The following is a 12,117-nucleotide window of genomic DNA, read 5'->3' as shown; positions in this document are numbered from 1 at the left end:
GGTAATAGATTCAAGGAAGATGTGTTCAAAAGGTGAAAGGTTAAATGTGCTCAGTAGAAATGAAAGTTTTCAGGCCATTAGATCACTGTAAATGCATTGATCACTTCAGGGAAAGCATTTTCAGAGAAAGGTAACTGAAAAAGTTCTGTTCTTTGAGTGTAAGGAAGATACCTTTGGAAAATTACTGTATTAGTTACTTCTCTTAGTGCTGTGACAAAATACTTGGCACAAGCAACTTAAGGGAGAAAGTGGGCTTGCAGCTTGAAGGCGTGTACAGCCATCCTGGTGGGGAAGGCAGGACAGCCAAAGTCCCAGGAAGATAGGCATGTTGTTTCACAGTCAGGAAGCAAAGAGAGATGAAAGTTGATGATTATCTCACTTTCTCCTTTTTATATTCAGTCCATAACCCAGCCAATAGAAAGATGCTGCCTACTTTTAGGGTGGGTTTCTCCACCTCTGTTAACCCAGTCTAAATCTCCCTTAGAGATATGCCCACAGGATCACCTTCTAGGTGATGCTATATCCTGCCAAGTTGACAGTTAATCATCACAGTTACCAAGTAGGTATGAGGGCAGCTAAGAGTTCCATCAATTTTTAGAGGAAATAGTCAGAGGTTAGTGTGATCTGGTATCATTCTTTCTTCAACAGGATTCTCTGCATAAGACTAAGTTCTAAGAAGAGAACTATAGTTGGTGATGAGTACATAATAAAAGATAGTTAAAAGGAGAAATGTGTTTTTCAGTGGCCATGGCAGTAACAAGACTTGCCAGACAACTGTTCATTGTGTTCAGTGCTGTGAGACAATCATGTTTTATGAATGTCATTGATATTTGACCTATTCCCTTCATTCCTCCTCCCTTAAGACTGCCTAAGCATAATCAAACCAATGGCTCTATCCTTCCATTTCCCTGAGTACTAAACTAGTTTTCCTTGGCATTCTCACTATTTCCTCAAAGGTCTTCGTGTGTTAACTTATACCTCTATTCCCAGATATTCTAGAGTCTGAGGTAGGAAGATCATTGTGAGACCTGCCTGAGCAACAAACGTTGTGAAACCATATCTCAAAAACAACAACAAAACCCCAAATCAGTATTATCTCGGAGAGACAAAAGACCTGTGACCTCTTGATCACTCACACTGGAAACTCTGCTTAGGAATTCATACTTTAAATGATCTATGGGGTAGAACAAAGAGAGCCAAAGTGTCTAACCTAACTTGTAGAGGAAGAAAAATAAGGTTAATGGTGAATGAGTATTATAGCAGAGGATTAAGATTATAGTGAAGGTAGTATGTTGGCTCCCACTTGTAATCCTAGCAATTGGGAGGCAGAGGCAGGAAGATTTCTGTAAGTTCCAGGTCAGCCTAGTCTATTTCGTAAATTCCAGGCTAGCCAGGGCTACATAGTGAGACACTATCTCAAAAATTACTGTCTGTCTGTCTGTCTATCTATCTGTCTATAGAGAGAGAGGGAAAGAGAGGTGAGAGGATAAAGAGAGACTGATTATGGTCAGAAAAAAAGTGGTCATAAATTGGATATCAGGAAGTAAAATAGCTTCAAGCTTGTCCTACATTTAAGTATTTGAAATGTAGTTTCCCAGTCTGCTTCTAAGGGTGGTACATTGGGATCAATGAAGAACTGATAGCATGGTTCATGCTGGGATAAGGGCCAGTATTGCGAGGCTCATCAGCAAGGTGTTGAGACCCTTGGAGTGAGGATGCAGATACAAAGATGTTGAGGATAATAGATGAGGGCTCTGAGCTTTGAGATGAGTATGCGTGAAGAAAGAGAGACTAGTTCAAGCAAATCCGCTAATTTTCAAGGATCCGAAGCAGTGGGAGGGGTGCATCCTACTCCAGAGAAGTCAAACTGTATAGGAAAGCCAGGTTTCCGTTGTTCTGAGAGAGAAGAAGATGTCTGGGGTTGTTTTCCTGACTGTACTCTATATACCTCAGTGATTTAGAGCAATCTTTGTCAGAGTCTTTCTACACATAACATCTGAATACAGCTAATGGACTGTCGGAACTGTAAATGATAGCATAGTGCATGAAAAAAATATTGCAAACCTTTGAAAAGTCTATAAATTCTAAAAACAACTGAGCTTTAGTGTCTCTGTTATTTCCTGCTTCAGGACTTCCCTGTTTTGTTTTGTTTTGTTTTGAAGTAACTAAAGCATGTGAAATTAAGTCACATATTTTACCAGTGAGATTCAGAGCTCTGGATGCTTAGAAGCATTAATTATTTAGCATGTCAACACTGGCAAAAAGGCAGCATACCAGTTAAAGCACTCAAACTACACAGCAACCTGAGGTACTAATGATTTGTGGAACCAAGAAGACTGGGGCAGAACTGAAAACAGGGATGGAAATGTTAAATTACAGTGACTAAGTTAGGATAAGAGACAACTCGACTATATAAAATTAGTAAGCTGTGTTCTCTGAAAGAAAAGATGGAACTTGAAGGTGCTTTTTTTGTATTAAACTTTGTAAGCCAAGTTCATTTTTCTTACAAAAGAAAAAAAATTACTATCTTTTTCAAAGGTGCTCACAGGTGTTTAAATAAGTATGATGTGTTTTCTTATGGTTTGAAGGTTTGTGGTCTGATAAAGATTGGATTGGCTGAGCCGTATTCTACATAAGGACTAGCGTTCTTTAAATATACAAGCCCCAATGGTTTTCTTTTAAGGAAATATGGAAGCAATCATACTAAGTGATCTATCTAAAGAATTAGATTGCATTTGGCTTTCCATACATGCATATTCCATATTATGAATTTAATCAAAGTTAGAAGAAAATTTTGAGGGGGGATTCACTTGGACAGAAATGTATAGACTCCTTGGGGGGTGTCTTTATTCCCTAAATAGCAGCAACTCCTTACATAACATTTACACTGTATTAGTATTACAAGTAATGTGGTGATTAAAGTGTATGGGAGAATGTGTGTTAATTTTATGCAAGTGTTTTATATAAGGGACGTGAGCATTCATAGATTTGGTATCTTAAACAATCGTCTCACAGATAGATGGACTACTGTACCTCTTCCAACACTATATACATCTCACTGATAAGCCTCTGTGCATTGTATGTGTTCTGTACAGTAGTTACTGGTGACAGATTGCTAATGAAACAAGTTCATCTTGTTTTTACATTCCTGACCTCTGCATACATATGACTTCCTAACAAGTCTTTATCTCCAATAACTCCCTACTTTCTGCAAGGATATTCTTAATGTGGTTTCTTTTCAATATATTAAAATATATTTTTATTGATTTTTGTGCATACTTACAAATGTTTTATATTTTACTTCTTATTTTAAATTCCCAAGCATTTTAAAATTGATTTTAGTGTTATTATTTGAGGTTTGGATGTGATTATTCTGGTTTTTTTATTTAGAAAAATTTCATACTTGCAGCAAAATTGCAATTGATTTAGCATTTTGCCACATTTGATTTTTACCTATTTATGCATTCTTACACTTGTGTTTTGTTAAGTAGAGTGTGTATGTTTATATTGACACCTATATATCTATGTGTGCAGGCACGTCTTTACATATGCTATAGATATATATTTATCCATAGTTTTTGTGCATATTCATCATACTTGCGTTTTTATATAGTTAGTTGATTTGTTTTATTTCACTGACCTGTATAACGTCTGTTTTCACACAAAATGACATTTCACCCGAAGTACTTCAAAACATGTCTTCCACGATTACCATGTAGGTAATGTGGAATCTTCCACAATGAGTCATATCCAGGCTTACGTTAAGGTTCTCTTTCTCCATCCTCCTCACTCTTCGTGATTCTTCCCGGGTTCTCCTTCTGTTCTTTGGCTTCTACTATGTTGATGATATCCCTATGTCCATATTTCCACTCTCAAGTACAGTCTACATAAAAATAGAGTCTAATATGAAATTATGATCGATCTTTGAACTATCTTTTACATTTTCCTTTTCACCCCCTTCACTGGCCATGTTCTACCACCACCAATCCAATTATAAACATTACTCCATTTTGATTCCTGTAGAAAAAAAAAGTAATACTCTTGAGTCCAGCTGCTTCTGCCAAGTTCAGCTCTTTTCACCTACTACCTGAACAGATATGCACACCCTCCGGATTGGTTCCTCTGACCTTGCTCCCTTTCCAGACCATCTTCCAAATGTTCCCTGTTGCTCTCCCATCCCTCAAATCATACCATACTATTCCTTGCTTAAGGTGCGACTTGCTTACAGAATGAAGTCCAAATTCTTTACATAGTCTTCTTTAGAATTAAGCACAGTGTTTTTGCTGACTTGAAATATGTTATCCTTTCCTTGCACACAGTGAGTCTTCTTTTGGAAATTCATCACACACTATGATTTTACCATGCATTTTAATTTATTTATCTTATGCATAGTTATTAACATTTCTTTCTTTCCCCTAGACTACCCAATAGCTTAAATTCCTTAAGGACAATTCCTATTCCTTGATCATTTTCTTTCCCAACTGATCACCCTCAATGCAACAAATCCACAGGAAGGTGCTTGCTGAATCATGGTTTTAGAAATGAAGCGCAATGCTTTTTTGTGTTGGTAAGGAGCAATCCATACATTTAAGATATTTAGTGATTAATTTCAATATCTTTTACCAAAATTTAAAGCTGACCAGCTAATAGTCAACATCCTTCTTGTGCACCATAACTTATTAGAGAAGTTCTACACAGTGTGTATAAAACCCAAAGCAACTGCTCTCAATTATGATAAAGACTTAATTGAATTAAAGTCTAGAGTCTAAGATCATTCTATCTTTCCTATTGAAAAGCTAGAAAAAGACATAAGTACTAAAAGCCATAACACATCAAGTTGAAAATGGGTCAAAAAATCCAATGAAAATACTGGTGAACATATACTTTTTAACCATAGTTTATTTTATGTATACCAATACCATTGAAAGTTAAATAATACTGTAATAGAAGGATTTGATATAGTTTTAAACAGAAGGAAAACAGACAGTTTTCATGTTACAGAGCCCCTTCCCTCAAAACAAATTTAAAAAATAATTACTTTTATTATTTTAGTAATGCATCAAATATATTCAGTGACTAGTCTTGCCATAGTGGGCATATTCATTCACAAACATCTTCATTTATTATAGAAAATAATTTGTTAATACAACCATGTTTTCAAAAGAAACTATTTACCCAGATTTAGACAAAAAATATAGAAGTAATTATTCCTGCACCCATCCCACATTGGCTACATAAGGTTCTGATTAACACCACTTTTTCAACAAGTAAAGCCACTATCAGCACTGGGAATGAGGACTGGGAAATGAATAAGATGCGATGTCATCCCTTCTAGAAAGTCTGAAACTAGAGTATGTTTCAGACGATTCCAAATATTGACATGGCAAGCGTGCCATTTTTATTTTCTCAAGTTAAACTGAGTCATCTAGCTTAACTCTTTTCTTCACTTCATCAGTTATTAAACGAGACTGTGGTATTATAACATATCAGGGTATCATTTAACTTCAACTGTGTCTGTCCTTATTTTGAACTATTCATCACTTAACTGTTTCCAGACATTTCTTTGGACTAACTGCAGGTAAACCAAGAGACTAGTAACCTCAAATAATTTTTATCTATGTTCATGGGAATTATTTTGGAGTAGAATCAAGTTGAAGAACTAATATTAAAGAATTGCCATGAGCTTCCTTTAAGCTCCCTTTACCACTAGCAATATATTGTTTGTACAGGCAGCGAGTCAGTAAAGTGGGAATAATAACTGGCCAAATTCCAGGTGGGCACATTTGGGACTCAATATGCATTTTCTTGATAAAAAATCAAGAAAAAATAGAGTGAGTTGAGGGCTTGTCACAGACATGGTAATTAGAATCAGAACATTCTTGAGTTGCCTATTATATTGTAACTACGTAGCATATTATTAGCTAACCCCTAAATACTAGTATCTTACTGGGTTGGTGGATTAAAACAAAATATACCAGTCAGCTATTTTTTACTTTTTAAATTCATATATAATATTTATACTTATGTATGGGCTGCAATATTGCACTCCAATACACATAGACAATATTTAATAATCATATAAGGTTAAGTGGCATCTCTATCTTCTTTTTCTTTTTTATTTATTATATTTTATGTGTATGAGTGTACTGCCAGCATGAGTGAAAGTGTACCTGTGTTGTGCAGTGCCCACGTAGCTCAGAAGAGGGCGTTGGATTTTCTGGAACTGCAATTACAGATGGTTGTTAGCCATCTCGTGGGTGCTGGGAACTGAACCCAGTTCCTCTGCAAGAACAGCCAGTGCTCTTAACTACTGAACCATCTCTCCAGCTCCCATATCTCTCTTCTTAAATTTATCATTCCTTTATGTTGAGAACCTGTGCCAGCTATTGCAAGCAACTGCAAAAATCTCAAATTGGGCATTTCTCCTTCATTTCTGTTAGTTATCTTGCAATTGTGCAGGAGTTCAGCTGAGCCTTACCCCTGGTTTTGAGATAAGGACTGTTCCACCTGCCTCTCACCTTGGGTCACATGTGTTAACATTTCATAAACCATAAGAGGTCACATGACCAAGTCTGCATTCTTACACCAAGAATGTAGTGCATTTTCTGCCCAGCCCTTGGTCATACAATTGTTGGCCACCATCTTGCTGTCCTTTGAGAAAACCAATCATATTAACCTCTCGGGGGCTTTGTATTTGCTTTTCCACTGTCTGGAACGCTGTTTCCTCACATACCTCCGTGGCTCATACCTTCAGGTCCTTAATGATTTTGCTCAGTTACATCTCATCAGTGAGGATGTCCAAGACTGGTATTTCTGAACATTCTACTGTTTCTTTCTGCTCCTGTCCTCAGAGTCTTCATTACCACTTGTTGGCACACCTGCACAGTTTATGTACTTGTTCAGTGTCTGCGAGCCTCTATTACAATGTGAATTTGGGGAGAAGGCAAGGTATTTGGGTTGTTTATCGCAACCAGAACTGTGCCTGGCATATAGTTGGCTTTTCATTAACTTGTTTTTTAATCAATAAATTAATCTTTGTTTTTAAAAGCATTAAAATCAAACCTGGCCCAGTGTCTTATAGTACAGTGGTATTACTTTATTTTTCTAAGTTTTTGTTAGTATATGTTAATTATGCAAAATGAGTTTCATTATGACACTTTTATACATGTCTGTAACATTTTAATCATATTAATAATCACCCCATTACCCTATCTTCTATCCCTTTCCCCTCCTGCTGTTCCTCTTCCTCTTCCCAAACAGTGATGTTACATTACATTCAGGTATCATTTAACTATTTTAATCTTTTCAACATAATCTGATGCAGAAAATATTAGGCACTAAACCTTTTTCAGTTAGCCAGTTGACTTTTTCTGCTGCATATACATGATAAATCTGATTTCAGTTCTTACAAAGAGATGAATTAAAGCCATCTTGAGAAATATGGGGAATGTTGAGAAAAGAAGAAATCAAGATTAGACTTGCTTATGTACTACTTACAGTATATTACATACTCTAAAAATATTAGAATGGTGTCTGAGGAAGTAGCTGAGTGGTGTAGAAAACTGTGCATAGGTCCCTGTATTCAAACCCCAGCATCCTCCCAAATTGTTTGAATGGATGCAGTTACCATTTTCATGAAAGTTTTCTATTAAAAACAAGCAAAATTTGCATTTGCACTTGGATTCTCCTTTTTGAGACAGATGATAGTTTATCTCTAAAGCTGAACTTGACTTCCATCATTATCTTATACTTTAAAATTTGATTCCTGAAGTCATTCAGAAACAGAAGTGCCAATCACATCACCGAACTCTACCTGACTCTTAACACAGTACAAGTGAAGTTCCCAGAGCTCCAGTATGATGTAAACTGTCAGAAATACTAACACTGATACTGAGTTATGCTGCTGGTTCTGATTTATTTTGTAAGGTATATTGTTACTAAAGTGGACTTGTCGCTACTAAAATGCCTCATGTCTCCCAAGTTAACAAAAATTTGCATCAGTAATGGAACAAGAAGATGTACTGGACCCTGCAGTTGATCAGGATCATATTCCCTCTGGAGTATTCATTCCATCTTCACCAGATAACAGGGGTTTAAAACTGCAGGGAAAAAATGAAACTAAAAATACTGCATGCATTTTTTTTTCTTTTCTGACAGTAGAAACTTAAGGAAATTGATGGGGGGAGGGAAGGAGAACGAGATGGGGAGAAAGACAGGGAGAGGGAGACAGTGATGTTCTGATTCCTAGTCATGTTCTGGTTTTCTTCTGGTCTTAGCACATTCTATTGACTTTTTAGTCAATTTGACAAACTCCTGTCTCTGCCTACCCATCCCAAAATGTCACCCAAAGAGAGAGAGAGAGAGAGAGAGAGAGAGAGAGAGAGAGAGAGAACAAGAGACAGACACTTGCTTTTCTGCTTTGTGACCTTAATTCTTCACTACTTCTTTCCTGTACTTAGGACTTCAAAGAGGCTTCCTGTGGTATGAGACTCACAGAATCAGAGGCTTTTTATCTACCCCAGGTTCTTAACCCTTCATCCTAGTATAATGATATGCAGCCTCACGTCCAACTAGAATATGATTTCATCTTAGTGGTTAGCATCAGCAATAATTCTTTCTGCTTGTGCTGTAAAAACAAGAATGAAAATATAGGAATAAATGAAGGATTATAATCTTAGCTGAAAATCCAAGTGTGGCATAGACCAAAGGAAATGAAAAGAATATGCAAATCATTTAATCACTACCTCCTTAGTCATTTCCAAGTCAGATGTGAACCTGAGGTTGTCCTTAAGCATGTTCATTATTGCTGACTTGCTTGAACAAGGCCTTGATTTAGATGGAAGTGACAATGTGCTGAACAAGTAGAGCTTAAAGAGAAGTCGTTGTCATGATTGGAAGACAGACTATTATGAAAAATAGGTTTCAAAGAACCTTCAGAATTCAAATTAATTTGGTTTGCACCTGAGAGAATTTCCCCTTACTGCAAATGTTGTTTTGAGCTCTAGTTCTTTAACGGATAAGCAAGGAACAGGGACACTAATTCAAACTCTGTAAGGAGTCTCCATTAACACATGATAATGAGGTCCCAAGCATACCCTTGATGTACTGACTTAGAATACAAATACTGATCTGTTAGTATTTATTAGCTCATATACAACTTTTGTTCTCTATTACATTTAACTTTAAAACTACTAGAGTTTGGGGTGGGCAGTGGTGGTGTTAAAATGTAGAAGACTGAAGCTTCTCTCTTCTTACCTTTATGAAGTAAACAAAAACTGTCACATTCTTTTGTGTTGAGGAGACACTGAAAGTGTGCAGTAGTTACTGTTTTACTGAAAAGTTTTGTATTTGTTAATGGGCCTGAAGAAAAGAGGGTTTGCCAACTTTCTGTTAAATAAGGAGAATGTACGCAGTTCTCCAAGAATAATGACAGAGATAAATGAACACATGGACTCCTTCACATAATGGAAGTAGTTCCTTAATTATCAAGCTTAAGGATTTTTTGTATGTTATTTATAAGTAAGTAAAATGAACTTATGGTGGTTTGCAAAATGTGATTTTTTTTCTATCCTCTGAAATTTGCTACTATTTGTTTCTGCTTCCACTAAGGTGAGGAAGATCTTCTGAGTCCTCCCCAGGACACAAGCACAGGGTTAGAGGAAGTGATGGAGCAACTCAACAATTCCTTCCCTAGTTCAAGAGGTAAGCTCCAGTATGTACTGGGATTGCAGGATTTCCTGCTGTATCTAACTGATGTGTTGTCCATTGGAGGCCAGCATGTGATGACAGAATGCCAATACAGGTTCATTGTGAGATATTCATTTTAGCATAGGTTTCTGATTTAGAAAATTTGAGTTCAAATATGTGTGTGATCAAATTATTTCTAGAAATAAGAATTTCACACACACACACACATATATATATATATATATATATATATATATATATATATATATATATATATATATATATATATATATATATATATATATATATATATATATATGTGTGTGTGTGTGTGAAATTCTTATTTCTAGAAATAAGAATTTCACACACACACACACACACACACACACACACATATATATATATATATAAGTATTTTACGTGGCTAACATGTTGGTCTCAAGAACTCATTGTACAGCACCTTTTATTTAAGAGCAGTTATTATGTGACTTTCACAGATGAGAAAATTAGTGTCTGTGGTGCCTTTGCAAGGGACATAAGGTTACAGTATGCAACAGTGAGGCCGAAACATGCCTAGCAAGTGCTAGTGGTGGGGAATCTAGCAATCTGATGCCTTTTGTGTTTGAAAATTTTATCATACCCCATCATTTCAATATAAGGATATATTCCCGTAAGTGCACGCATTAGCTTTTCACTTCCATTGTTGGAAAGTGGGTTTCTCAGAGGAAGCCACTCTCTATCACTTTGACCTTTTACATTGTTGCCCCTCTTACAAAACCAGGATTTTGGCACACAAAAATTTTCCAGCAGCCTGTATAAGCTTCAAATGTCTTACTTCATCCAAAGAGAAACTTTGCTGATGTTATGGTTTATTGTCCTGACAAAGTCAATGAAGCACCTCCCTTCAATATATAAAAAGGACAGCAGCAGTCATCTATGAGCAGATGGAAGGAAAGCCTAGAGAAGCAGAAAGGAGGAAACACAAAGCTTTTTGGCCAGTGATTGGCACCCCTAATGGGCAGCCTTGGAGGCAAGGGTGGTGGAAAATCTGAGCTATTTGTTCCTCTCCATAAGGGCAATGAGGAGGGAGTTTTGAGTAGTGTGTTTTTCCTATCTTTTTGTTCAATGTCAGTTAACAATGGCCATTTCCTAGCGATTTGACGTGTGAGTGAACGTTGTGCAGTGCACATTAAAAGCAATAATGTTCTGGTAGAGCGTTGCTAAGGAACCGTCAGGGGAAGCTAATTTTAAATGTCTGCACCAGCCATCTTTTCACTGCTGAGCACCACTGATATGTTGATTTTTAACAGATAGAAATCTTATCTGTCTTCCTCTCACTCCTACTCTATCCCTGCTGTGACTCTGTTAGGTATCTCCACTTCCTAGATGTTATGATTTAGAAAGAAGACCATGTGTAAGCTTTGTAGAAAGAAAATGCTTTTCTCTTTAGTCTCATTCCTTTCTCCTCTTAGCTTTTAAAGTGCCTACTATGCAGCAGAGAAAGTATTAGGAATGGAAAGAAGAAAGGACAAGTTTCTTGCTTTCAAAGAACTTATGGGTCAATGAGAAGGCTGAATTCCAAAGAATCTCAGATCACAGTGCAATAATACACTTTCTATAATGGAGATATATTTGCCATGAATGAATGCCCAAAGCAGTCTGATAAGGAGTTAGATTTGGATGGAAGAGCTTTCTTCTTCGAAGTCGCATGGCAACTGGAGGTGTCAGGACTTTTGGCTCCACATCTAGCAGACATTTTCTTAGAGGCCATTCATATGTGTCTTATCCCAGCTCCTTAAAGTGGTGTCTTGTTTATCTGATCTATGAGAAGTTGGGTGCTTCTCTGTTGGTGGCCTGGACATTTCTTTCACATCTAAACAACAGGAATATAGCAGAGAAGAGGCAACACAAGACCCATGGGCCTAGTCCACTCTGATTAGCTTGCAAATGAAATCCTTTGCACTGTCTGCCTAACATTCCCCTTTAGAGTCCTTGGACCTATACTAAGTGTAGAAGGAGCTTCCTGGGAGATTAGAAATATACCTCCTCTACTGTAGTGTTTGCACTTGTAGGATATTGATTTGCTTGTTTGTGATCTTAGGGAACTCTCTTCAGGCCACCTGGATAATGCTTGCTAAATTAATGCTTATGGAAGAAAATATTATCCTCTAAATGCTGATTTGTGTATCTAAAGAGAGGCAGTTGAATTAGGCAGGGACATCTTTCCATTTGCTGCATATGTTAAGTTGATATTAAGCAGAAGTTCTTAAGAATCTTAAATCTTAGGATTTAAGGACTCCTAAATAGAAGACCTTCAAAGGTCATATAAGCCTCTTTGACATTCAGAACAGTGGCCATCACCCTGATTTGACTGTTACTTTTGTGTTTTCATCTCAAACTGGGATGAAAAAATGGATATGTTTATTTACT

General features: G+C 36.8%; 1 protein-coding gene across 5 annotated transcripts in view; it reads left to right on the top strand.

Moving 5' to 3' along the window:
- Dmd (dystrophin) overlaps nt 1-12,117 on the top strand; it is a 2,373,110-nt gene that overhangs the window by 2,349,284 nt on the left and 11,709 nt on the right. For all 5 annotated transcript variants that reach the window (XM_017795501.2, XM_008822732.3, XM_008822735.3 and 2 more), the window contains one exon: nt 9,610-9,702. In XM_017795501.2, the coding sequence (XP_017650990.1) occupies nt 9,610-9,702 (93 nt within the window). The remainder of the gene's footprint in view (nt 1-9,609; nt 9,703-12,117) is intronic.

This window comes from Nannospalax galili, unplaced genomic scaffold, assembly GCF_000622305.1.
Source record: "Nannospalax galili isolate Female #2095 unplaced genomic scaffold, S.galili_v1.0 scaffold7, whole genome shotgun sequence".
Lineage (NCBI taxonomy): Eukaryota > Metazoa > Chordata > Mammalia > Rodentia > Spalacidae > Nannospalax > Nannospalax galili.
This window is presented reverse-complemented; position numbering and strand designations above follow the sequence as displayed.